We start from the raw sequence: 26834 nt of genomic DNA on the forward strand, positions 1-26834 counted from the left end.
TTTCGTTTCTTCTGATCTTAAGTTTAATTGGCCTTTACTTTTCTTTGAAAAACTTCTTTTTCGGAAAGTTGTATTTTAATTAATCTAAAAAATATAAACATTTTTTTCATGGCTACAAATTTCATAAGGAATTTGTTCTTGACATTTCAAGCGTAATATTTATATTCAAATTTTTCTTCTTTTTTTCTTTTATAGCATCAAATTATATAACATTTTTATTGATCACTTTTTTTGCAACTAAACTGTCTTTACTTCAACTTGAAAAAAAAATTTCCTCTCCCCTAAGAAAAAGAATGCAAAAGAGAGGATTGGAAGGGCGAGCAGTGGCCGTCCTTCACATATAATAGAGACATGGGTCAAATAGCTTTTAGCAACAAACTACAAATAAAGAGCGACCCTTTTTAATAGAAACTGGAACTCTTAAAAAAACAAAGTTCTGATTACAATATATGCAACAACAAAATCTATTATTTATGCTGATTCTAAATATAGAAAATTTATTAATTTTAAAGTCCCTCATAAAGCCAGCTCAAGTAACCTAGAGGCTATTTGAAATTTCTTTTTTTGCTTTATAATAGGAAACTCTTAAAAAATTTTATTTGTTGTAACAAAACTCTGAACTTGATAAACAGTTCTCCTTTTCCAACAAAAAAAGCAACTCCAAATTTTCCTGATCAGCTTTTTTTTCAAAAATTCTAGTCAATAATAAGAAAACAGTTTGGTTTACATATATTTTTATTAATAAAGACATTTACATACATACATTATATCTACTACCATACATACATTCTTAGGTCCCCTAAAATAATTCAAGCTAAGAATATTCTATAAATTTCAGGAAACCCATCCTGAGCATAACGTTGACATTGGAATAAACTCGTGTATATGTACCTATTCAAAGCTAAAGAACAGGCAAGTTTGAACAATTTTTTTATTCATATAAGCTTATTTCTCTTAGAGACCTTACAATTATATAATTAATACACTTTTAAATCCACAATATCAAAAAGAACACTGCAAAATCATTACAAAATCTGCTCTAGACATAAAAAAAAACAAGACCAATCTTCGCCTGTAACTAACCTTGGTACCTGTGTATTTTCTCGAACACACTCAGGAAGTTTGTTTTGTTTGATCTGAGTAAAACCGGTTTTTCTCTCGCATTCGGTCATAAATAGCTGCATCTTTTATGAAATAAAATACAATACCGGTGTATTTTAATGGAATATTTTTTGATATATGGAGATGGTAAGGTTTGGTATTGAATATAATGCGCTTTGGGCGGCCTGCTTTCCATAATTCTTTGTTGGAGTTTCCATAGTTTTGTTACTAAAGTATTATGTTTTCATTATATTTTGGTACAGTTCATTATGATTAACCTAAATTCACTTGTTGAGTGTGTCCAAGATTGTACACAAGTGCCCTAACCTTTTTCGAAGATAATAGACGAAAAATTCACGCGCTCTTAAAGAAAGAAAAAAGAACGTTGATTTGGTTAATCACATCTCAAAACGTTTGATCAATCACGCCTGAATCAACCTCAGTTACCTTTGGAATCTTTGATTTAGGTTAGGTTCAAACTCAAAGGTCAAATTAATAAAGAGTTCATAATATACTGACTAACAGTCCAGGTGACATCTATTTTCATGGATAACAATAAAATAAAACCTTGACAACGCCGATCAGAAAAGATATGATTAAAAATTCGAATTATCTGGAAAAGATCGATAAACCGCAAGTAAGTTTAGTCTATAAAGCACATAAATACTGCTATGAACCCCCCCCCCCCCGCCAAATTCAAATGTTATATTAGTAGATCAAGGAATGGATATGTCTATTTCTTATGCATCATTCTCAATAACAGATTATCTTATAATCTCCTTATTTGGTTTTATTAAAATGGAGATGCACAGAAACTTCGGCTTAAAACAGTTCGTTGTAACGAACTGTAAGTAAGCAACGACCCGGCAAACTAGGTATTAACCGAAACCCTAAAAACAGAGTCTTGATAACAATAGATAGATACATCAAAAGAATTGGCTTTTCATGGTTATTTCAAATATATAAAATTCATTAAATGTAATGTTACCCATGAAAAGCTACGAGCCTGAGAAAATTCGCCTGAATTTTCAAAAAATGAGGGAAATATCTCAAAAAAGTCAATGAATCTTCATAAAAATCGCACCATCAGATTCAGCGTATTGGAGAACCCTGCTGCAGAGGCTTCAAGCTGCTATTTGTAAAAATATGTAATTTTTTCCAGAAGTAAAGTCACGAATGCGCGTTTATCATTATCTTTTTTTCCAGGGGTGATCGTATCGAACTGATAGTTCTAGAGAATTGGGAGAGGGCCCATTCAAACGGAATTACAAGGCCTAGCACCCTTTTAAGCGACCAAAATATTAGAGGACATCTAGCCCGCCTCTCACACCCCTTTTTTTCCTTGTCCTCCGATAAAATTTTAGATGGCTATTTTGTTCGGCATAGTTGAAAAATCCTATACCTCTTGAGAACACATGACCTCCCCCCCAGAAATCCTGGGGAAAGAGCTGTAAGTTATGGAATTTGCCCATTGTTCTCACATAGAAATTGTTATTAGGATATTTACATAAATGATTCTTGGGGGGTGATTTTTCCTGGGAAGAATTTTCCGTGTGGAGGGAAGTTTTCGGGCAGTATTTCTGGGGGAAATTTTACCCGGAGAATTTGACAGAATTCCTACATGAAATTCTTTTTATTTGTCTTACTTTCTCTTTGGCGACTCAAATTACATGTGGAGATATTCCGGGGGAAGTTTTCAGAGCGGTTGGAATTGTCTGGAGGATTTTCCCGAGGGAGAAAGGATTTTCCACGGGAAAAAAATTATCCAGGGAGAATTTTCCGCGGGAGAAACTTTCCATAGGGAGATGGATTTTCGGGGAAATTTTCAACGGAGAGAGGGTAGGGGGGTTGCGGAATGATCTGAAAAACGATCAAAAATTAAATAAAAAACATGTCTTTTTAAAATGAAATTAGGCTAAGGAGAATTTACCTGGTCTAAGTGTCCGCAGGAAGTTTTCCGGGAGAAAGGAATTGGCTGATGAGAATTTTCCAGGGAAAGGGGAATTTACGTGGGAAGAGCTTTTCATGGAGAAATTTTTCCTGGGAGAGTTCCATAGAATGGGGAGGCAAATTTCGCGGCATTATTTGAAATATGATCCAAGCTTTTTCAACTGAAAGTAAGGAGCAACATTAAAACTTTAAACGAACAGAAATTATTCCGTATTTGAGGGGGACTGCCCCTCCTCAATACCTCGCTTTTTACGCTAAAGTTAGATTTTTTGCCCTAATTCTTTAAGAACGACTTCCGAAACACAAATAAAAGGTTTGAGTCATTTGTATTTGTAATTAATGAGATTTTTAAGGATTTACAATAGGTCTTCCAAATTTTAATAGGGATACAAGGCATATCTTATTTTGACAACAATTTTTTCTTTAGAATACTCATGCTAATGAACAACAACCACTTCCCAAAAGAGTGAACTCTCTATGGCAGAGAATATTACAACTAGTACAACTACAAGCGAACATCAACGATTCCCAAAAACAGCGAATCTCTTAAATGCCGCAACAGCCTGTGAACTGTCCGTCGCTGAGGATCTATGCCATGTAAGCAGTTTTCATTATTTTTTTCATTATAATTAGGATTTATTAAAGATTATAACTTTTTCCAGCTAAAGATTATGACAAATAAACGTTTCACGTAAAGATTCCTCTGTGCGTGCATTCATACTTTTCACTTGAGGGACTTTTCTCTACGAAGATTCAATTGGCTTATGTTTTCAACCCTATTTTCAGTTTACTTCTAGGTCTTCGAAAGACAACAATCATAAGTCTATAAGTCGTAGTTTGATTATGTGTAGCAAGTGGGATAGACCTCTGCCCCTTCCTCCCGAAGAGATATTCCTGGTTATATGAAAATGACGTTAAGATAGAAAGCTAAAAGTTCATAATTTAGTATCTACGCCAACAGCCAAAACCGTCCCAGAGGTGATTTGAAGAGGTTGTCAAATTAAATAGCCAGAAGCTGTAAGACATAACTGGGACTTAACTATCCTGGGACTTAATCATAAATGGACTTAACTGTCAATAGTACTTCTTGATTATTAGATGGGTATTTGTTTCTTTTTTCATTTTTTTAGCTAAGAAGAAAGTGAACGCATCACGTGATGCCTTTATTTTAAGCACATTCCAAATATAATAATAACCCCAGACGCAAATTCCATTTTGAGCTCTTAAAGGGGCCCTAAAATATATTTTTTTTCCCTTGTCCATAGTTTTTTAGACTATGATTTAAAGCTGAAAATTAGTTAAAAACTAACAATTCAATTTTTTAATCCATTGCTTTACAATAATACATTCCAAATGCATTGATTCGTCCCAAAGGCCTACAATCTTATGCAATAAACATTTAAATTTACAAATGGGATTCAAAGTTCCCAAATATTTTCCTGACGTCTGCATATAAGCGCTGGTTTTCTGCGTGATAAACTTTGCGGTAAGATAACGATAGTGAACCGAAAAATAACCTGCACAGTGCTTTAACTGAGAAAAATTAGGAAAGCAATCTGTAATTTGTCGCTTACTTTTTCCGTTTGCTATCGCTAGGTTACGCAAAGTTTATCGCGCAGAAAACGCGCCCTTTTACACAGACTTCAGTTTGAAATTTTAGAATAACATTTTAAATTCAGAACTTTGCGGAATTAGATTGTTATAAATCTATTCCTTTGGAATATATTACTGTTTTGATTTATAAATGAACAGCATGTTTATAATCACTTTTTAAACCCATTTCTAGTGATGGTCACTTTTTTGTGTATTGATAGAAATAAGCTACCTCTTAGGATCCTTTTAAGGGGTCAAGACGAAATTTACGCCTGAGACGATTATTATTTTTGGAAAGAGCGTTAAAAAAGGCAATAAGTGACGTTTTTCCTTTTATCCTAGCTAAGTAATGGAAAAAAGGAAAAAATTACCAATAAAAGTTAAAACTGTAGAAACATTCCAAGAGGGCCAGTGTTTCTCTTTTGGCTCAACAAAATATACGATTATACATTTGAATCATCTATCTACAGGTAAATCCATGTTAGACCAGACACCAAAGATCCATAAGTGTTTCTATATGTTGACCAAATATTATTCCGGGGAGATTTCCTCTCGGACGTGCAGAAAAAAAGTCAACAAAGAAAAACTATTGTCTCAGCACTGAACCAATAATTACTAAATTTAATCTACTTCAATGAATGTCCTTCAGTAATGAATAATACAGCGAAAACAAGACCCAATTTACAAAAGACGCATGGAACTTCCATCTACTTCACCTAATTTTAACATAATACTTTTCCTCTAAAAGTTTTCCAAAATTGGTGTGCAAGTTTTGAATATCTGTTTTAGATAAAACATACCACAAACTTTGATATACTTTTCTGTAGCACTTGCTAGTCTTATTTGTTTTTGCACAAATATATGAATCCACCAGATGAACTTCTTTTAGAATATTATTAAAATATAGCAATGCCTCAGATTTAAATAGTTGCTCACTCAATGGTATGTGGCCATCCCAAAAGCTTATATCAAACGTATAAGCAACAGGATATAAGGATTCAGGAACAATTCGTATCTTACTCTGTTCAAAAACAAGACGCGAATGATATAACAGTCTCCAGTCAGTTTCTTGTCCTAAACAAAGAATTGCAGCATCAATAAAAACAATGATTTGACAACAGCGATCACAGGCAGAGCCAATAGGGTTATTGTCAGCACTTAAAGTATGCTTCGAGCAGTGGGTATCACAGTCAGAAGAAAATTTTATTATTTGGTATCCGAAATTATCAAACATGGCTTTAATTCTATCGAAATCCCATCTTTTCAACTTCACATAGTGCTTAACAATTGGGTGATTTAAGTTTGTAACAGGGCTTAATTGTAAATGAAGACTAAAGCTATTACACGTGTATATTTCATATGGCTTATAAGACAACTCCTCAAATTCAAAGTGCAAGCCTTTTGGTTGAGCAATATGAAAAACGTTATTCATAAATTGCCAAACAACTGAATCATTAGATGTCCACAAATTACTGTAAAGTGTACCCCTCACAAAACAGTCTTTATATCTGAAAATGGGGAAACTAGCTCTTTCACCACCAACAAAAATATAAACTGATGATCCTTCAGTATGAAATTTCTTTTCCAAACTTCTGTAGCCAGTTTGCATGTAGCTATCAATTTTTGGAAATTTTGCAACTTTTTTTAGAATAAAACCACCATAAGCAGCCATTTCAACAATCTTCCATGAATTTTCCCAAGTCCTGTGGACTGTATCCTCTGGTATTCCCCCCTGACCCTGACAAAGTGACACACATACTTTCAAATCTTTCGAACATTGAATACTTTCTGCACTAGTGAAGAATAATTGAATTAGCTCTCTGTTGTTTTGGATCTTCATTTTGCCACCAACATGAGGGAAGTTGAAAACAATTCCAGATAAAATAGGAAATTCGTATTTTTTTAAAGCAGTGGCATCTATTTCATGGAGGACAGTAACACCTAAAAAAATACATAATTAATCTATATGTCTGAGACACTCCTATAGTAGTATCTGCCTTAGCAAAATGATTGACAGTAATTCAGCTCATAAATAGCTTTTAAAATCTGAAAGACAAAATAGAGGGCTTCTCATGCAAAATTGAAAAGAAATAAAATTTGAGATTCATTTAGAATATACTACATTCAGAATTTGCTTTCCAGTTTGTCATAGCTTTAAAACAAAAACAAACCAGATAATACGTCCACCTATCACGCAAAAATATTATTTCTTTAAACATTTTCTCAACAAAATCAAGTCAAACTCAATTATCGATAATGATAACCGGCTAAAGCAAGGCTACAATTATTGACAATGTTAACATCAGACTGTTTCAGCAACAATATTGATAGTATAGGGGCGGAATAATTTGTAAATAAACTTCCAAAATAACACAAATTTATAAGAGAATCAAAAGAATTAAAATTAAAGATAGGCCAAATCAAAATTATAAACATATTCGTGTACATTTTTAAAGGCAATATTTTTAGTCTCTTGTTGAGATTTTCTTAAACAAAAAGAGGGCTTAATAGAATAATCTGGAAAGCCCATTGCCCCAGAAAAGAAGAATTCCGATCCAAAAGCATCTGAATAAATATTTAATATTCTTTCTTTTATGCTTTATGTTAATCGCACAAAAGTAATTTGTAATTTGGCTAAATGAGGAAGATATTTTGATTAATCATGATCATGCATAATGTTCTCCAAATATTGAGTCTCAGGAAGGAAAAATTAATATAATTAGGATTTCAAAGTTATTAGATTAATTTCCGATTTTGCCTCGCTTATTTTTGGAAGCCTGACTCTGTCTTGGCATCATTATTCCTGAACAAGTTTAATAGGAACCTAATAAAAAAAACAAAACTTTTCTCTAAAAAAAAAAAAAAACAAAAAAAAAACAACGCATAGCTGCACATATATGGAGCAGATCCTCCTCCAAGATCGATCCGAAGGATTCGCCAGAAAATAATAATAGTTCATTGAAACTGTTGTTCAGCCATAACTATTATAACATAGTTGTGGCTAGGTTAATAGGAAAACCATTAGGCTAGTTATAAAAAGATGTATGCAAATATACCCGTTGCACCCTTTTGGGAGAAGCGGTTATTTTATTTTGTTTATCCTGCTATATTGTTTATTTGTTCCCAATTATCTTTTGCTAAATTTTTTACTTTTGCCTGTCTTTTATCTTTTAAATTTTATCTTTTCTAGGTTTAAAAAACTACACCCAAACTATTGCCTCTGATTGGTCAACTAAAAATTTTACACTTGATTGAAACACACAATGGCACTGTATTTGTGCGTAATTTTGATTTTACCAATAAGTGTGACAACACTGTGACCAGAAGGAAAAAATGAAAAGTATGAAGAGTCATTATTCCTCGTAAGGATAATGATCAGGCAAAAATTTTATTCACAGTTAGTTTGCTATGGATTAGAAATGCTCAAAGTAAATTTCACAGCAACTCAAAATGATAGCAGCCATAATTTTTGAAGGTGGCACGGAATACAAGAGATAATATGTTTGCCATAATGAAAAGTGCCAGCAAGATCAAGAATAAGACATTCTATGGAAATAACAGCAACTGGTTTATCAGCAATGATGTTCCAGCCAAGATTCATAACCTATGAGAGCTGCTTTTGAGGAAACGTGATAAATTGCAAAGAGACTATGTTTGTGATTTGTGGATATCAAAGGGGATTCAGCTGAATTTTTTTTTGTGAAAAGACCTGCCAGTTCAGTAATAAATTGATATTGATAGACTTTTACAAAGTCACTCAACACGTCAGTTTACTTAGCACACCAAAATCATCAAATCACTGCAAAAACATAAGGCATTACATAGACAGATTGGCGGTGCACTCGCGTCTTAGATCGGCGGCGCGCAGCCCAAAAACTGGCGCGGCGTCGGGGTCCACTAGAGCGTATTGAATTCCTTCTGTTGGTTCTGAAGTGGTCTAGATCATTACTTAGATACCAAATACTGTTGATTACAAATAAAAATAAGTTTAATGATATAACTAAAGATGAGCCATCTCAGCAATCTCAGCAGAAGTTTAGGAAGGAAATATTAAAGATTGATATATGTTAATTTTTTTTTATGTGGATTACCCATATAAAGATGGCCTTCCATACCCCCTCATGGGAGCCCCACACGATTTTTTCTAAGGTTACTTAGTCTAACTCTGCTTCTTAAAATTGACACTTATAGTGTCCAAAGCAAAAGTTGAAGTATCAAAAGTGATTCAAAAAGTCAAATGTTAAGACAAAAGCTTTTCTTATGTAGACTTTAAAAACTACTTTCTATTCTTTAACATAATTTGTATAGTATTTCTATTAATACGAATTCAGTCTTGAGAGTTAACTAAAATCAGCAAAATGTTAAATATATAGCCTGTATATATGACACTGTGAGTACCCCATTTAAAGGTAATTTATACAGTGGCACCAATTAGGAAGTGGAGCATATGTCCCCTGGATTTTTTTTTTTGCTCCTCTCCCCTCCTAAATTTTGGACAATACTTTTTAAAAGAGGATTTTCATTGAGAAATTACCCTTTTTGGTATTTTCACAAGAGAATCGAAAAGAATGACCAATTTATGACCCTAGAATTTGAAAAACTGATTCCCCCCCCCCCTCGACTTTTCATTAATCGGTATAACTGAATTTAAATTTTATTATGGGTCTTAGTATATATAATTTGAAGCTATCATCATACAAGGGATAAAAAAGAACTTACCCTGATTCTTTAGGACGTTTACATTTTCCTTTGCCATATCAGACAAATCATCAAATGATTGAAATCCTGATGAGATTATATTCTTTATTCCAAAATTTTCCACTACTGCTCTTGAAAAGCTAAAGTTTCCATCTCCAACAATTAAAAACGGTTTATCTTTGTCAGAGCATGAAAGAACTTCTTTAAATACATTCATGTCCCTATAATAGTGTAGTAACTTAAATTTTTATTTTCTACTACAGTAATGCAGTAGAACTTCATTCAGGAATCACTTGCATTTTGATTTACTAGATAACATTGACAAAAAATCTGAAGGTACGGACTTGAGCGTGGGTCAATAATCTAGAATCAGACCACATTCACTGCTATGGGTAAGTTTGAGCAATGGCAATTAGAAATTAATAAATATTATGTTACATTTTGAAAAAGGATAAATAAAAAGGAAGGACTTCTTAGTTTTGAAGATAGAATTCAAAGCCATACAACAGATCTAAAAGATATTTGTGATGCATCTAAACAAAGATTCATTTAGTTTAGACTTAAGGAGGTTATTTTTAGTTTTTTCAGGACAGAGGGGGGGGAGACATAGACCACAGAACTATGTTTTTGGTAACCATTTTCCAATTTTTACTGCAGATCCCTTTGGACAATTATTGTGGGAATAAAATCAAATAAATCTCACTCGTCAGAACTCAGGACTATTATAACACCAAATTACTGGGCAGCTTAGATGTTGTTTGGCATCGACAACAGTTGATGACACCTCTCATTGAACTTCATAGGTATGACAGTTAGGATACCAAGAACCACCATAACCATATAATACATGAGTGATTCACAAGCTAATAAACTATTATATTTTCCTGACTAAATTTAACAAGAAAATATGTAGAAAATCTCTGCTTCTAAGCTATGTGAAACATTTCACCGTTTAGTAGACATGAAAAGTCTATAAAAATCTTAACTTCAGTGCTATTTTTAATTTCTGCAAGTATTTCAGCAATAGTTTGTAATTCTAAACTTTAAATTGACTATTAAACATCTACACCCCTGAAGGTACAGGAAAAGCTTGGAAATACCTAAATTTCTACAGTTAAACCACATTTCCCTTGCTTCATTTTTCCATGCCTTGTTTCATTTTTTTAAAAGCATTGAGCAGGCCTGAGAACAGTCAAGCACAATTATTATAAGGGAATACAGAGAATTTCTAAGGGTAGGAAGCCAGTAGAAAGCTTATCTGAGGGGGGAGGTGAAGGCTGGAAATTATTAAACTTGAGTTTCCCAGTAATAAACTTCAAACAAGGATCTCCAAATTTGTAATGAAAATTAATCTAAATACAAAAAACATTCATTTACTTGAGTAATTGAAAAAAAAAACAAAATTTTAAAACGGTAAGTAAGTAGCGACATTAAAAATTAAAACGAAAATAAATTAATACGTATATGAAAGGGGCTGTCCCCTCCGCAACGCCTCGCTCTTTACGCGAAAGTTTGACTTTCTCCCAACTCTACTTTTGTTAAACAATAAAAAACTTTAGCGTAAAGAGCGAGGCGTTGAGGAGGGGGCAGCCCCTTTCATATACGGAATAATTTCGGTTCGTTTTAAGATTTAATGTCGCTCCTTACTTTCAATTTAAAAAAATTGTTTTTTTTATTTAATTTCTGATCATTTTTTAGCTAATGCAGCTTTTATTTTGGCTCACCGTCATTGAATAAGTAAACAAAATTTGCATAAAAATTTTACTTTTATTTTGCTAAATGGCTGTCTCTAAATTCGGTTCTGACGTAATTTACAAATTAACTAATGTAACGAACTTCTATATTCGTATATTTTTCTTCTGGCAAAAAATACAAAAGTTGCAGATTTTTGCAGATATGAGCTTGAAACCAATGTAATAGGATTTTCTGATACGCAAATCTGACAGTGTGATTTTCATTAAAATTCTTTCACTTGTTGGGGATGTTTCCCCCCTTCTTAAAAAATCAGGTAAATTTTCTCAGGCTCATAGCATTTGATGAGTAATAATAAACTTGATAAAAATTTATATATTTAGAATCAGCATTATAAGCCCATTCTTTTGATACATTTATTGAAATCAAAATTCCGTTTTTAAAAGTTTCGATTACTATTGAGCCGTATTGCTTTTTTTTTATTACGTATATGTTATTACGTATATGAGGGGGTTCTTCCCTTAGTCAATACCACGCTCTTTACGTCATTAAATAAAAAAAACAAGTTTTTTAAACTGAAAGTAAGGAGCGACATTAAAACTTAAAACGAACAGAAATTATTCCGTATATGAAAGGGGCTGTCCCCTCCTCAACGCCTCGCTCTTTATTCCGTATATGAAAGGGGCTGTCCCCTCCTCAACGCCTCGCTCTTTACGCTAAAGTTTGACTCTGTCTCACAATTTTTTTTAAAACAATAAAAAACTTTAGCGTAAAGAGCGAGGCGTTTAGAGGGGACAGCCCCTTTCATATACGGAATAAAGAGCGAGGCGTTGAGGAGGGGACAGCCCCTTTCATATACGGAATAATTTCTGTTCGTTTTAAGTTTTAATGTCGCTCCTTACTTTCAGTTTAAAAAACTTGTTTTTTTTATTTAATTTCTGATCGTTTTTTAGTTAATGCAGCTTTTATTTGCATAAAAATTTTACTTTTCTTTTGCTAAATGAATGTCTTTACAAATTAACTTACGTAACTAACTTCTATATTCGTATATTTTTCTTCTGGCAAAAATTCAAAGTTGCAGATTTTTGCAGATATGAGCTTGAAACCTATGTAATAGGGTTTTCTGATACGCTGAATCTGACGTTGTGATTTTCATTAAAATTCTTTCACTTGTAGGGGATGTTACCCCCTCTTTAAAAAATCGAGTAAATTTCCTCAGGCTTGTTGCCTTTGATGAGTAATACTAAACTTTATAAAATTTATATATTTAGAATCAGCATTATAAACACATTCTTTTGATACATTTATTGACATCAAAATTCCGTTTTTAAAAGTTTCGATTACTATTGAGACGTATCGCTTGTTTTTTTATTGTTTTTTTATTACGTATATGTTATTACGTATATGAGGGGGTTCTGCCCTTAGTCAATACCACGCTCTTTACGTTAAAAGTTAAAAAAATTTTGATTCACAAACCCCTGAATCACAAAGGCCATTTAATTAGAAGAGATAGCTATTTTTAAAGCAATAAAAAAAACTGTCGCGTAAAGAGCGAGGTATGGCCTTGGGGGAGACCCCCCTCACATCCGTTATAATTTCTGTTCATTTTAAGTTCTAATATTCCTTCCTACATTTCATTTCAAAAAACTTGTTTTTTTTGTTTTATTTAATTTCTGATCGTTTTTTAAATAATGCTTGGACATCCGGCGCCCCCTTCATAGAAATGTCCCTTACCCCACCGAAACATCCTCCACGTAAATATTCTCCAGAGTAACTCCCTCCTCTAGCCCCCCCCGCCCGAAAATAGCTTTCCGGAAAACGGTTGTATACTTCCCAATAACCAATAAATAATGCTGGCAAGTCCGGCGCCCCCTTCATGGCGATTTCCCTTCCCCCATGAAAAATTCCTTCATGAACAGATCCTCCAACATAACTCCCGTCCCCCCCTTACCACCCACTAGCCGAAAAAAAACCTCCTGAAAACTTCTGTATACTTCCGAATAACCAATACTATATGTTAACATTGGGTAAAGTTCATATCTTTTAGCCCTCCCTCTGGGTACTTCGGGGATTAAGTCATCCCAAAAGACATATTTATCATATTTTCGACCATGTTGAACAAAATGGCTATCTCAAAATTTTGATCGGGTGACTTTGGTAAAAAAAATGAACGTGGGAGGGGGCCTAGTTGCCCTCCATTTTTTTTGGTTACTTATAAAGGTACATAGAAATTTTAATGTACGTGCCAATAAGCCCTTCTAAAATATTCTAGAACCACTGGGTAGGTACAATTACCCCTGGGAAAAAAAACAAAAAAAAAACAAACAAACAAACAAACAGGCATCCGTGATCTTTCTTCTGGCAAAAAATGGAAACTTCCACATTTTTGTAGATAGGACCTTGAAACCTCTACAGTAGGGTTTTCTGATACGCTGAATATGATGGTGTGATTTTCATTAAGGTTCTATAACTTTTAGGGGGTCTTTCACCCTTTTTTCCAAAATCAGCCAAATTTTCTCAGGCACGTAACTTTTGATGGGTAAGATTAAACTTAATGAACCTTATATATTTGAAATCAGAATTAAAATCTGATCCTTTTGATGTATCTATTGGTATCAAACTCCCGTTTTTTAGAGTTTCGGTTACCATTGAGCCGGGTCGCTCCTTACTTACAGTTCGTTACCACGAACTGTTTGAAAAGTTAAAATTTTGTTTAATTCACAAACCCCTGAATCACAAAGGCCGTTTAATTAGAATAGATAGCTCTTTTGAAAGCACTAAAAAAAACTGTAGCGTAAAGAGCGAGGTATTGACTTGGGGGGGAACCCCCTCATATACGTAATAATTTCTGTTCGTTAAGTTCTAATGTTGCTTCTTACTTTCAGTTGAAAAAACTTGTTTTTTTTAATTTAATTTCTGATTGTGTTTCAAATAATGCTTGGAAATCTGGCGCCCCCTTCATAGAAATGTCCCTTACCCCAAAGAAACATCCTCCACGGAAAGATTCTCCTGAGTAAACTCCTCCTCCCGCCCCCACCCCCCACCAGAAAAAAAAATCCTTCCTGAAAATGTTTGTATACTTCCCAATAACCAATAAAATATGTAAGCAATGGGCAAAGTTCATAACTTGCGGCCCTTCCTCTGGGAACTGTGGGGGATTAAGTCATCCTAAAAGACATATTTATTAGATTTTCGACTATGCTGAACAAAATGGCTATCTCAAAATTTTAATTGGGTGACTTTGAGATACAAATGAGCGTGTGAGGGGGCCTAGTTGCCCTCAATTTTTTTTGTTCACTTAAAAAGGGCACTAGAACTTTTAATTTCCGTTCCAATGAGCCCTCCTACGATTTTCTAGGACCACTGGATCAATACGATTACCCCGGGGAAAAGAAAAAAAACAAATAAACATGCATCCGTGATCTTTCTTCTGGCAAAAAATGGAAAATTCCACATTTTTGTAGATAGGAGCTTGAAACCTCTACAGTAGGGTTCTCTGATACGCTGAATATGATGGTGTGATTTTCAATAAGGTTCTATAACTTTTAGGGGGTCTTTTCCCCTTTTTTCGAAAATAAGCCAAATTTTCTCAGGCGCGTAACTTTTGATGGGTAAGATTAACTTGATGAAACTTATATATTTGAAATCACAATTAAAATCTAATTCTTTTGATGTATCTATTGGTATCAAAATTCCGTTTTTTAGACTTTTGGTTACCATTGAGCCGGGTTGCTCCTTACTTACAGTTTGTTACCACAAACTGTTTGAAAAAAGGAATTTGTCAAAATGAAAAAAAAAAGAAGAAAGAAAGGACTATGACAATGCAACCCTTTTTAAACAGCCTACATAATATCTGAGTTAATTTAGGACAAGGCCACCAGTGCTTTATGTTTCTAGAAAAAAGTAAGCTTTGAAAAAAATAACGTATCCACTACCACAACTACTGACACCTCATTCAACCATCAAACCGCCTGAAGCCAATACATATGTGTACATGTTCCTTTTCTATCCCAGTCTCTTCCTAGATTTACTCTCAAAAACCCCTCGCTATGCTAAGTTGTGTGCTTTGTAATCTTTCCTTTTGAACTCTGCTCTTCCAGTTCAAGGACACCTTGCTTTTGTTTTGCCCTGGCTTGATGGCCAAATAGCATGATTTTTGGCAACCTGCCATCCCTCATTCATAAAACACAGTCTAATAATCTAAAAAAATGTCTCATGAAACCCTAGACAATGGGGTCAGGCCAAACATTTCATGCAGTTCATTATTTCATAAGGTCTACTGTCTAAAAAGTAACAGTGGTGTAGCTAGGAACTAGGGGGGGGGGGGTAGAAGAACAAGGGGAGACAGCTGTCACTGGGCACTTCCTCTGAGGGTGCACAAGTGCGGCGGCGGGGGGGAAGAGGACGGACATTGTCCCCAGGCACTGATAACCCTATCTATGGCTTGAGAGTAACTAAAACTATCCTTAGACAACTCTTCTCAGAACATCTAGCATGCAAAAAAGTCTATAATGCTTTGAGGCGTTTCATCTTCTGTATCACTCTTGTGAAAACAAAAAAAAAAGTAATGTTCCTTCTATATCTCCTACATTGTAAACCACTTAATCTTTTTTTTCAGTTGTGGGAAACAAAAACAATCCATTCCGATAAATATGCTAATAACTATCTATCTATCATCTAAGAAGGATTTTGGGCTAAAATTGCAGTTTAGAAACTTATTGCTAAACGCCCATTCACAATGGTATTAAATAGAACCAAGATTTAAGGTTTGTGCAAGCTTTTTGCTACTTTGGAAAATAGTTGAATTAGGTGAAGAGACCCAGAGCCCAGGATAGATTGTGCCTATAAAGATCTTTTAAAGCAAATTAATGCGTTTGCATCCCTACTGAAATAAGTAGTCTTGGTGGAGCATTCTAAACTACTTGCAGCAACTACCAAATTCTTACTTTCTTTTTATCAGCAAAAATTCATTAGATACATTTTTAATGGCTATGCCCCTTTGATTTAGGCCTAGTTTTCTCCTTTTTTAGGATCTTTAATTTAATTTTTTTCCTGAATTCTTTAGAACTTTCATACTTTTTTATTTTTTTGTTATGGTTATATTAGACAGATATCAAACAGAGACAATAGAAATACACCATTACAGTCGCCATGCAATGCTCTTTCCAAACATAATAGCTGCTCTTTTTGCAGTGGCATCCCAGAGAACCATGAAATTCCCGAGAACCATAAAACCATTCCTGGTGGACCCTATAAACAAAAGTATACCCCTGTGCGTTGATCAGGTTTTGGCAGGTAAATTTTATGCATATGCTGGTGTGTCACCTGATGGCTTAAAAATTGAAATAATTGATTTGGGTTTGCAGTATCAATGCCACAGATAATACAGTAGGCATTAATAAGGTTGGATTAATTCTATCTAAAATCTAAGATTGGCAACTCTAGTGCCTCTATCTCTAACTGATATGGTAAATACTTAACATATGGGAGAAACTTAGTTGCATGTTTTTATGCTTTTTCAACCAGGAATCAACCCAACTTATTCATTGGGTACCACACTGAAAAATTGTACTCCATCAACAGTCTAAAAAAAGTTGAGTACAGATGACACTCCCCCCACAGCCTTCAGGGCAAGGGTTGTAAGTTATGCCCTGGTGGCATATAAGGTTTTTATCGAAAGTGTTGTTGTAGAAACTTCAAAAAAGGCTTGTTTGATTGGAAATTAAAAGAGCTAGTGTCCTTTTTAATAGTCGAAAGTGATTGGAGGGCAACTAAACCCCCTCTCACGCCCACCTTTTCCCCGAACACATCCAATCTAAATTTTGAGATAGCCATTTTGTTCAACAAAGTTTAAAGTTCTGGAAATTAGGTCTTTGAGGATGATGAACCCCCCCCCCCCAAACAGCCCTCAGGTGAAGGGATGTAAGTTATGTCCTGGGGGCATATAAGGTTTTTGATAGACAGTGTTGTCGTAAAAACATCAAAAAGGGTTCATGCGATTGGAAATTTAAATGGCTAGTACCCTTTGCAACAGTCGAAAGTGAACGGAAGGAAACTAACACCCCTTCCACGCCCACCATTTATCCAAACACATCCAATCAAAATTTTGAGATAACCACTTTGTTTGACATAGTTAAAAAGTCTGGAAATTATGTTTTTGAGGATGACACTCCCTCCAAGGCCCTCAGGGTGAGGGTTGTAACTTATGCCCTTGGGGCATGTAAGGTTTTTTTTATTATAGAAAGCGTTGTCATAGAAACTTCAAAAAGGAATCATTCGATTGGAAATTGAAATGGCTAGTGCTAGTGCCAAGGCTTTTGTTGAAAGTGTTGCTGGAGAAACTTCAAAAGGGCTTATTCAATTGGAAATTGAAAGGGCTAGTGCCTTTTTTGATAGTTGAAAGTGATTGGAGAGCAACTAATGCCCCTCTCACTCCCACCATTTCTCCGAACACATCAAATCAAAATTTTGAGATAACCATTTTGCTTAACGTAGTTGAAAGTTCTGGAAATTAGGTCTTAGAGGATGACAACCCTCTAACAGCCCTCAGGGCAAGGGTTGTAGTTTTTGCCCTTGGGGCATATAAGTGTTTATAGAAAGGATTGTTGTAGACACTCAAAAAGGGATCATTCGATTGGAAATTAAAAGGTCTGGGTATTATGTTCAAACTTTCAGGGCTACTTCTGCTCTTAAAATCTAACCAAATCAAAATAGCGTAAGAGTATCCAAGTTATTAAAGAAAGTAAACAGATTTTTTTTTTTGCAAATGGTATCAAGTTTTCAGGTCAACTAGAGGAGGTATAAAACTAAATTAAACACTACTATTTGTGTACAAATTTTTAAAAAGGTGTATGTTGTTAAAAATTGCTGAAAATTTTTCTCCAGCACACAAATAGCAGGCCAAACTATAAAATCTTTAAAAAAAAACCAAAAGGATTTAAAAAATTATTTTCTTTTTCCCTGAAAAGACTATGTCAATATAAAACACACAGAAATTAATTAAACAAAACTTTTTCCGCAAAATAAGTTTTTCAAAGAAAAGTAAAGAACCCCATTAAACCAAAAATGCGCCAAAATAAAAAAAAAATCTACCAAGAGTGAAACTACCACAAATCAGCATCGATAAATAAATGAAACCCAAAATGAACAGAAATTACAATAAATAACCAAGTCAAGCTCAAAACAAGCAGAAATTAACATGAGTGGGGCTCCAAACCCCCATGCCTTCTCAAGGCCAGAACATAATTTGCACTTTACTGAAAAAAAAAATACAAATGAATGTGCATTGTCAGTTTAATATACATATACTGATATTTAGTAATCAAAATGTTAATATTACTTGATTTATTAAAGTTATAAAATTAAAATCATTTATTTTTTTTCAGTAAAGTGCAAATTATGTTCTGGCCTTGGGGATGGCATAGGGGTTTTAAGCCCTATCATGTTAATTTCTGCTCATTTTGAGTTTGACTTGGTTATTTATTGTAATTTCTGTTTGTTTTGGGTTTCATTTATTTATTGATGCTGATTTCTGGTAGTTTTACGCTTGGTAGATTTTTTTACTTTATTTTTTCTCATTTTTGGTTTCATGGGGTTCTTTACTTTTCTTTGAAAAACTTACTTTGTGGAAAACGTTTATTTAATTAATATAATTAAACCGTTCAGGGTATCATTAATAGTAGTATATGTCCCTGTAGAACCAACTGATGGAGATACTAGTGACTCAGATGAATTTTACTTACAGTTACAAGAGTAAATAGACAGGGTCCCAGGTAGAAATATGGTGTTTTTACTAGAATATTTTAATGTCCAGATTAGTACAAATAGGGATAGAGGGTATCATAGCCTAGGTAAAATTGGTGTAGGAAAAGAAAACAGTAATGGCTATAGATTTTTGCAATTTGGCAAGTCCAAGAATCTAATAGTAACCAATATAATTTGTGGTCATAAATGGCCCAAAATTAACCTGGTATTCACATGATGGCCCGAGAGCTAACCTTATTGATTATGTTATTGTAAACCGAAGACTGGTAGGATCAATACAAGATACAAGGGTATATAGGAGTGCTGTTATTGATGTTAAAAGTAAAGATCAGCATCTAGTAGTGTCTAGGGTTAATTTAAAGCTGAGGTTTTGGAAGGGTAACTACCTCCTAGGAACAATTGAATACTAAACATAAGAGTTTAAAATTTGACAATGTGAAAGATGGTTGGAATAATCTTAGAATAACACTTTGTGAAGTTGCTGATGGTGTCTTAGGGAAGAAAATTAGGACCACAGCCGGGAATATTAGTAGAAAAGCTTTATGTTTGAAAGACAGGAGAATAGGCTTGTACAAGAATTATCTGAGTGATAGAGCATATGAAAACGAAAGAAATATAAAGGAAGTGTGCTACAATGCAAAAGGAATGTAGTTATGTCTCTATCAATGAATGTAAGTGCAGCAATGAACTCTGGTTCTAAACTTTATAATGATTATAGCAAGGGTTGTTACGATGAAATTCAAGGCTTTATCCGTTCCGTTTCTATTGTTGAGGAGCTTCAGTCTAGGAATGCAGATGTGGATGTGGCTTTTGAGTTCATCTGAGAGGTTATAAAAGATGCATGTGATAGATTTGTTCCACGTTTTTACATAAAAGAAGGTTCAAGACAAAGAAGACGACTGCCAAAATTTGTGCTTGATGCTATTAGTGATAAAAATAAACAATGCAGACAGTATATGTTGGAAAAAATGAAGACACGTGGTGTGCGTATAAAAGGGCTCGGAATTGCGCCACTCATTCTCTACGCCTTAACCGGGAATCACTCGAATCGTCAATCATTACTAATATTCGAGGGTGTCTGAAGAAGTTTTGGAAGTATGTTAATAGAGATAAGACTGACTCCTCAACTGATTTGTGCATTTTTGATGACCCAGCTACAAGTGCATTAATAAGTGATGATCTGAAAAAGGCTGATGTTTTTAATCAAGTGTTTTTGTCAGTTTTTTGTAAATCCAAATGATGTCCATGCATGCAGTCCACCCCATTTTACCAAATTTGTTTCAGCAGAAAAAGTGCCTTTCAATGACTCTGACATTTCTTCAGAGCAGGTTTTAAAAATTCTCCATGACCTTTCCAGTAATAAAACTCCAAATATAGATGGTATTTCCAACGCTTTCTTCAGAAGACAGCCTCGTGTTTAGCTGAACCTCTTGCATTTTTGTTTAACCACTGTCTATTGAGTGGTAAATGCCCTGTAGCATCAAAAAAGTGGTTGTAAAGCCACTCCACAAAGGAGGATCTAAATCCCAATTTGGAAATTATCATCCAATTTCAAACACCTCAATTTTTTTTAGAGTTCTTGAAAAAGATTATTGTATATCGGATAAAGATTACTTCAACCAAAATAAATTATGGCATCCGTCACAGCATGGTTTTAGAAAAAACAGGTCATGTAATATGCAGTTGCTAGAAGTTGTAAAAGGTTTCCAAAATATGGCTGATTTCAGTTCGAAGTTTGATTGCTTGTACATTGACTTCAGTAAAGCATTTGACAAAGTTTCAATTAGTTTGTTGCTTGAAAAATCTGAAGAGTATAAGCTAGGCAGTAGAACTTTAACATGGATTACAGATTATTTATCAGGCCATTCCCAACAAGTTATAGTCATTAGTGCACTTTCAAGTCAGAGTCTGATTTTGAGTGGTGTGCCACAGGGTAGTTGTTTGGGTCCAGTGTTATTTTGTTTGTTTGTCAACAATTTGCTTGATGTATTTCGTCACTCCACTGTCACAACCCTTTGCAGACGATATAAAACTGTATGAAAGTGCTACATCTCTAGTAGACGTCGCTCTTGTTCAAGAGTACATGAATACCCTAAATGATTGGTGTAAATTGAACTCTATGTTTGTAAGCCATCAAAAATGTTTTGCACTCCAGTACTTTTCAAAAAGCTCAACTTATCATTATTTTCTTGGTGATACACTTGTTTCATCTGCAGATTCAGTAAGGGATTTAGGTATCCACTTTTATAACCAGTTGAAGTTTCACAAGCATGTGTCAATAATTTTACGAAATGCTAATTACAGTCTGCTTCGGATTAAGAGAAGTTTCATGAAATTTAATCTTCACACTTTTATGACACTATACAAGACAATAGTACGCCTGGTGGTAGAATATTTTTCCTCTGTGTGGTATCCTACATGGAAATGTGACTTGCAGCAAATTGAAAGGGCGCAACATTGGGCGTCAAAGTTTGTGCCATATTTGAGCCATTTACCATATCAGCGTTGACTGGAGTGTTTGGGACTTCCTTCTCTGGAGTTTTGACAGGATAGGATTGACCTGATCAATACATTCTGTATTATGAACAGTGTCAATAATGTGGACTGGGCTGATTTCTTCAACCTTAGTCATTACTCAGCCACTCAACAAAACTCGTATAAACTGTATCAGCCACAAGTACACAAGAAAATAGGTCAATGTAGCTTTGTTAACTGTGCAGCAAAACTTTTGAATAGTTTATCTGATACCAGAGTTTCTACTCAAACAAGTGCAATCATTTAAGAGTGCTCTTGTTGAAACTGAGTTCTATGAAAAACAGTTTCTGTAATATAGTTGTTGCATAGTTGTTCTTTACTGATGAATATTTTTTTTGTTTTATTTTTCGTCTCGTGTTTTACAGTGTTGCTGTTTGAGCTGTTATTTTTTGTGTTTGTTATGCAACAAGCCTATGGCTTCCTCCTTTATTGAATAAAATAAATAAATAGAGAAAGCATGAGCATATGAATTAAGGAGGTGTAAAGTGGAGGCAATGAATAAAATTTCAAGGATCTAGAAGGTGCAGCTAGAAGTCATAATAGTAAAATATTGTACTGGCATGTTAATAAAAAGAGAGAGTAGTTAATCCAGACTTGTCCAAATTAAAGATAGGAACAGGGCCAAAATTAGTGATAAGGAAAGAGAGATGGGCAGAACATTTTGAGAATGTGCTAAACCAAGATAGATTTGCAGGAAAAGATATAGAGGAAAATGAAAAAGTTTGTGATACCTTAGACGTGAAGGAAGATTGGTTTTGTGAGAAAGAATTAGCAAAAGGACTAAAAAATAATAAGGCTCCAGATGCTGATAGTGTGGTAAGTGAGTTTCTTAAATATGGTGGCTCTGAGGTTACAGAGAGGTTACTGAGGATTATTAATATGATTTTTGAAAAAGAAGAAGTACCTAACAATTTTAGGAAAACCTTATTTAAACCACACTACAAGAAAGCTGATAAGAGTGAGTGTGGTAATTATTGAAGCATTAGTCTGGTCTCTGTAGGTAGCAAATTACTCAGTAATATGGTACTTTTTAGACTGAGAAATGCTGTAGATGCAGTCTTAAAAGAAGAACAGCACAGTTTTAGAGAAGGTAGAGGGTGTATTTACCAAATTTTCACTCTTAGGTTAATAATTTAGAAGTGCCAGAGTTGTCAAACACCTTTGGTCCTCAGTTTTATAGACCATAAGCAAGTGTTTGATTCTGTTGACAGAAGAGTTTTAGCAAAGGTCTCATTCTTGTATAGTAGCCTATAGCAGACAAATACATTAAAGTGATCAGTGCTATGTACAAGAATAATACTACTGCAATTAAGGAAGGAAATGCAATTTTAAGAGAAGACTGCATTAGATGCAGTCTTAAGAGAAGAACAGCAGAGTTTTAGAAAAGGTAGAGGACACATTGACCAAATTTTCCCTCTTAGGTTAATAATTCAGAAGTGCCTGAGTTGTCACACACCTTTGGTCTTCAGTTTTATAGACTATGAGCAAGTGTTTGATTCTGTTGATAGAAGAGCTTTAGCAAAGGTCTTATCCTTGTATGGTATACCAGACAAATAAATTAAAGTGATTATTGCAATGTACAAGAATAACACTAATGTAGTTAAGATAGGAAATGAGGTTAGCAGCTGGTTTTGTATTAAATCAGGACTTAAGCAGGGTTGTGTTTTATCCCCCTTTATATGGATCATTTTAATGGACTTTGTCTTAAGAAGCACAGGAAAGGAAATGGGAGACCACGGAATCATATGGGGAGGAAAAAGTCTCCTGGACTTAGATTATGCTGATGATTTAAGTATCCAAAATGAAAGTGTGAGCAAAATGAATGAACTTTTAGAGGTTTTGCAAGTTCAGGGTGCTAGAATGAATTTGAAAATTAATGTTAAGAAGACTAAGTCACTAAGGCTAAGAAAAAGTGAAGATGAAAAAGTGGCATTAGGTAACGAAAAGATTGATCAGCTGGACAGCTTCACTTACCTTGGCAGTATTATTAGTAAAGATGGTACAAACAGTAAAGATGTTCAAAGTAGAATAGCCAAGGGTCTTTTTTCAGAGTTAAAATTTTTTTGGAAGAATAGGAAGATAAGTCTGCAAACCAAGATTAGAATATCTACCAAGTGTATAATCTATCTGTGTCAACACAACAGCAACACTTTAAGAAATTTAAAAAATAAGTTTCTTGTGAATAATTGTCTCGATTAATCAGTAGCTGTACTGAACCCCTCGTGCTCAAAATCCTCCTCAGGGCCATACTGTGGTGTTTCTTTTGTGGATGGTGAAGTTTTCCCCTCTGTAGAGTCCAGACGGTCTGGTATCATACTATTATCCTTTCTTTTTTAGCTTCAAGCTTATTCAAAAAGGCAATGCAAAGAATTCCCCCCCAAAAAAAGGTCCCTCCAGATCCCACCCCAAATACTAACGAAATAGATCAATTTTTGCCCCATCCTGGCTAGTCAAGCTCCCTATTACAAAGCTTACATGAACGCTCAAATTATGAGAATAGAACAATAATCAGTGTTAGATCAAATGTCACTATAGATGATAATGGCTTTCAAGAGGTCCTTTCTAGGAGCTCCAAAAAAAGGAAAAAAACATCCCCAATCAAAAATATTTCCCCTCCTCCCTTCCAAGATTACCCTTCCCAAAACTTAGGAATTTACCTCAAAATTTCTCCAAATACCCCCTTTGAAATAACAAAGATTACTACAATAAGGGTTGCAATTTTCGAAATGTTAAAATCAATGTTTTCTCTTAACATTTACCATGATGGATCTTTGTTAATAGCTGTCCAAGATCAGAAATCAGCTGATATAATACTTAATCTAAAATCTCTTCTGAATACCCCAATTAACTCATCTAAATATAACCCAAAACAATCCCCAACAAAAATAGTAGTATATAATGTTCCCCTAGAAATACCAATTCAGGAGTTAAAAGAAGGGCTCTCAGATAGGGCTGGTAACACAATAGTAGTTACCTATTCTGCACTTTCACGGATACAAGCGATGTATCCGTGAAAGTATAGGCACTTGAAAGCTTACATACATATCTATGCCTTAGGCGTAAGTTTGAATGTAAACTTTCAATTCATTGTACGGTTACCAGGGTCATTTGCCTCAAGTTTTTTCTGGCACAATTAACTGAATTTCTATTTCATGATAAACAAGTTTTTTTTTTAGGTTACATCCGTGTTGGAAAAACCGGTGTATCTTTTCAGTTTTCTTTACATTACATATTAGTTAGAGAATTGAATTCAAAGAGAATAGTTTTTATTTGCAAGGATATTAGTAGAGGAAAAAAATGAGGGGGTGCATTTACATTATTGGAGATTAATGATGGAACTAACAACAGTGATGTAATTACTTCTTTAGTTTACTAGATTTGCGAATTTTTTTTTTTCGAAAAGATATTTGCGTAGACGCTTACAAGGGACATTGCTAGAAAGTATTCAATAGCTTAATTGAAAAGTAACGATAGAATGACATTGTGACTTGACCTAGCTTTACCTCGCCGATGTGGTCTGTATATTACTTAATTAACTTTTGAAAATTTTTGTAATTTTAAAAATAAATGGGTGAAAAGTGTTATGAGGGGGGGGGGTTGCATAGAGGGGTGAGTTGCACGAGGGTTCAGTTAAAGAGGATACAGTTGCACGGAGGGATTTCGGTTATACACGGGTTCAGTTACAAGGGGGGTTCAGTTGCACGGGGGGTATCCCTTTTTTTTTTCGTAAATCGGGCTCCCTGTTTTCAAAATCCCTTTTTCTTCTGAGGCTTGGAGCATTTGGTGACTAGATATTAAACGTAATGAAATTTAGCACGGAGGTTCAGTTGTACAGGGATTTCAGTTATACAGGGGTTCAGTTACATGGGGGTTCTTTTTGTTAAATAAGTAGTTTTTGTATCTTTTAAAAGAACTTTACGGGGATTGAGAGACTCAGTTGACTAATTCCGTATGATTTTTATTTAATTGATGCTCATTAAAAACGAAATTTTTGTGTTAAATAAGTAGTTTTTGTATCTTTTAAAAGAGCTTTAAGGGGATTGAGAGACTCAGTTGCCTAATTCCGAGTGATTTTTTTTTACTTGATGGTCATTAAAAACGAAAGCTCCCTGTTTTCAAAATCGCTTTTTCTTCTGAGGCTTGGAGCATTTGGTGACTAGATATTAAACGTAATGAAATTTAGCACGGTGGTTCAGTTGTACAGGGGTTTCAGTTATACAGGGGTTCAGTTACATGGGGGTTCTTTGTGTTAAATAAGTAGTTTTTGTATCTTTTAAAAGAACTTTACGGGGATTGAGTACAGGGGTTTCAGTTATAAAGGGTTTCATTTAAATTGGTTTTATTTGTTTTAAATAAGTATTTTTTTTATATTTTAAAATAACTTAAATGTGATTGAGATACTCAGTTTACTAATTACGTTTGATTTTTCTTTACTTGATTTTAATTAAAAACGAAATTTTTGTGTTAAATAAGTAGTTTTTGTATCTTTTAAAAGAGCTTTACGGGGATTGAGAGACTCAGTTGCCTAATTCCGTGTGATTTTTTTTTACTTGATGGTCATTAAAAACGAAAGCTCCCTGTTTTCAAAATCCCTTTTTCTTCTGAGGCTTGGAGCATTTGGTGACTAGATATTAAACGTAATGAAATTTAGCACGGTGGTTCAGTTGTACAGGGGTTTCAGTTATACAGGGGTTCAGTTACATGGGGGTTCTTTGTGTTAAACAAGTAGTTTTTGTATCTTTTAAAAGAACTTTACGGGGATTGAGAGACTCAGTTGCCTAAGTCCGTGTGATTTTTATTTACTTGATGCTCATTAAAAACGAATTTTTTGTGTTAAATAAGTAGTTTTTGTATCTTTTAAAAGATCTTTAAGGGGGTTGAGAGACTCAGTTGCATAATTCCGAGTGATTTTTATTTAATTGATGTTAATTAAAAACGATATTTTTTTGTTAATTAAGTAGTTTTTGTATCTTTTAAAAGAACTTTACGTGGATTGAGAGACTCAGTTGCCTAATTCCTTGTGATTTTTCTTTCCTTGATGGTCATTAAAAAAGAAATTTTTGTGTTAAATAAGTAGTTTTTGTATCTTTTAAATGAGCTTAACAGTGATTTAGAGAATATTTATAATCAATACGTTGCAGAATTCTAACATATTATTTAAAAAAAATAGAACTTTTTGTGGTAAATAAGTAGTATTTGTAACTTTTAAAAGAACTTTACGGGGATTGAGAGACTCAGTTGCCTAATTCCGTGTGATTTTTCTTTACTTGATGGTCATTAAAAAAGAAATTTTTATGTTAAATAAGTAGTTTTTTTATCTTTTAAAAGAGCTTTACGGGGATTGAGAGACTCAGTTGCCTAATTCCGTGTGATTTTTCTTTACTTGATGGTCATTAAAATCGAAAGCTCCCTGTTTTCAAAATCCCTTTTTCTTCTGAGGCTTGGAGCATTTGGTGACTAGATATTAAACGTAATGAAATTTAGCACGGAGGTTCAGTTGT

General features: G+C 34.2%; 1 protein-coding gene across 3 annotated transcripts in view; it reads right to left on the reverse strand.

Annotated features, from left to right (window-relative positions):
* The window catches only part of LOC148947833 (uncharacterized), a 262032-nt gene that overhangs the window by 214726 nt on the left and 20472 nt on the right, over positions 1-26834 (reverse strand). Inside the window, exons 2-3 of one of the 3 annotated variants that reach the window (XM_089095473.1) lie at positions 9364-9563; positions 1236-6585 (exon numbers count right to left, since the gene is read on the reverse strand). The exons of 1 other annotated variant lie outside the window; for it this stretch is intronic. In XM_089095473.1, coding sequence (XP_088951599.1) covers positions 5357-6585; positions 9364-9559 — 1425 coding nt within the window. In that variant the 5' untranslated portion in view covers positions 9560-9563 and the 3' untranslated portion in view covers positions 1236-5356. Of the gene's footprint in view, positions 1-1235; positions 6586-9363; positions 9564-26834 lie in introns of those variants that run through there. One more of the 3 variants, XM_089095474.1, reaches the window with a different exon arrangement.

The sequence above is a fragment of the Artemia sp. Qi Xiang Cuo genome, chromosome 10 (assembly GCF_049724085.1).
Source record: "Artemia sp. Qi Xiang Cuo chromosome 10, ASM4972408v1, whole genome shotgun sequence".
In the NCBI taxonomy this organism is placed as follows: domain Eukaryota; kingdom Metazoa; phylum Arthropoda; class Branchiopoda; order Anostraca; family Artemiidae; genus Artemia; species Artemia sp. Qi Xiang Cuo.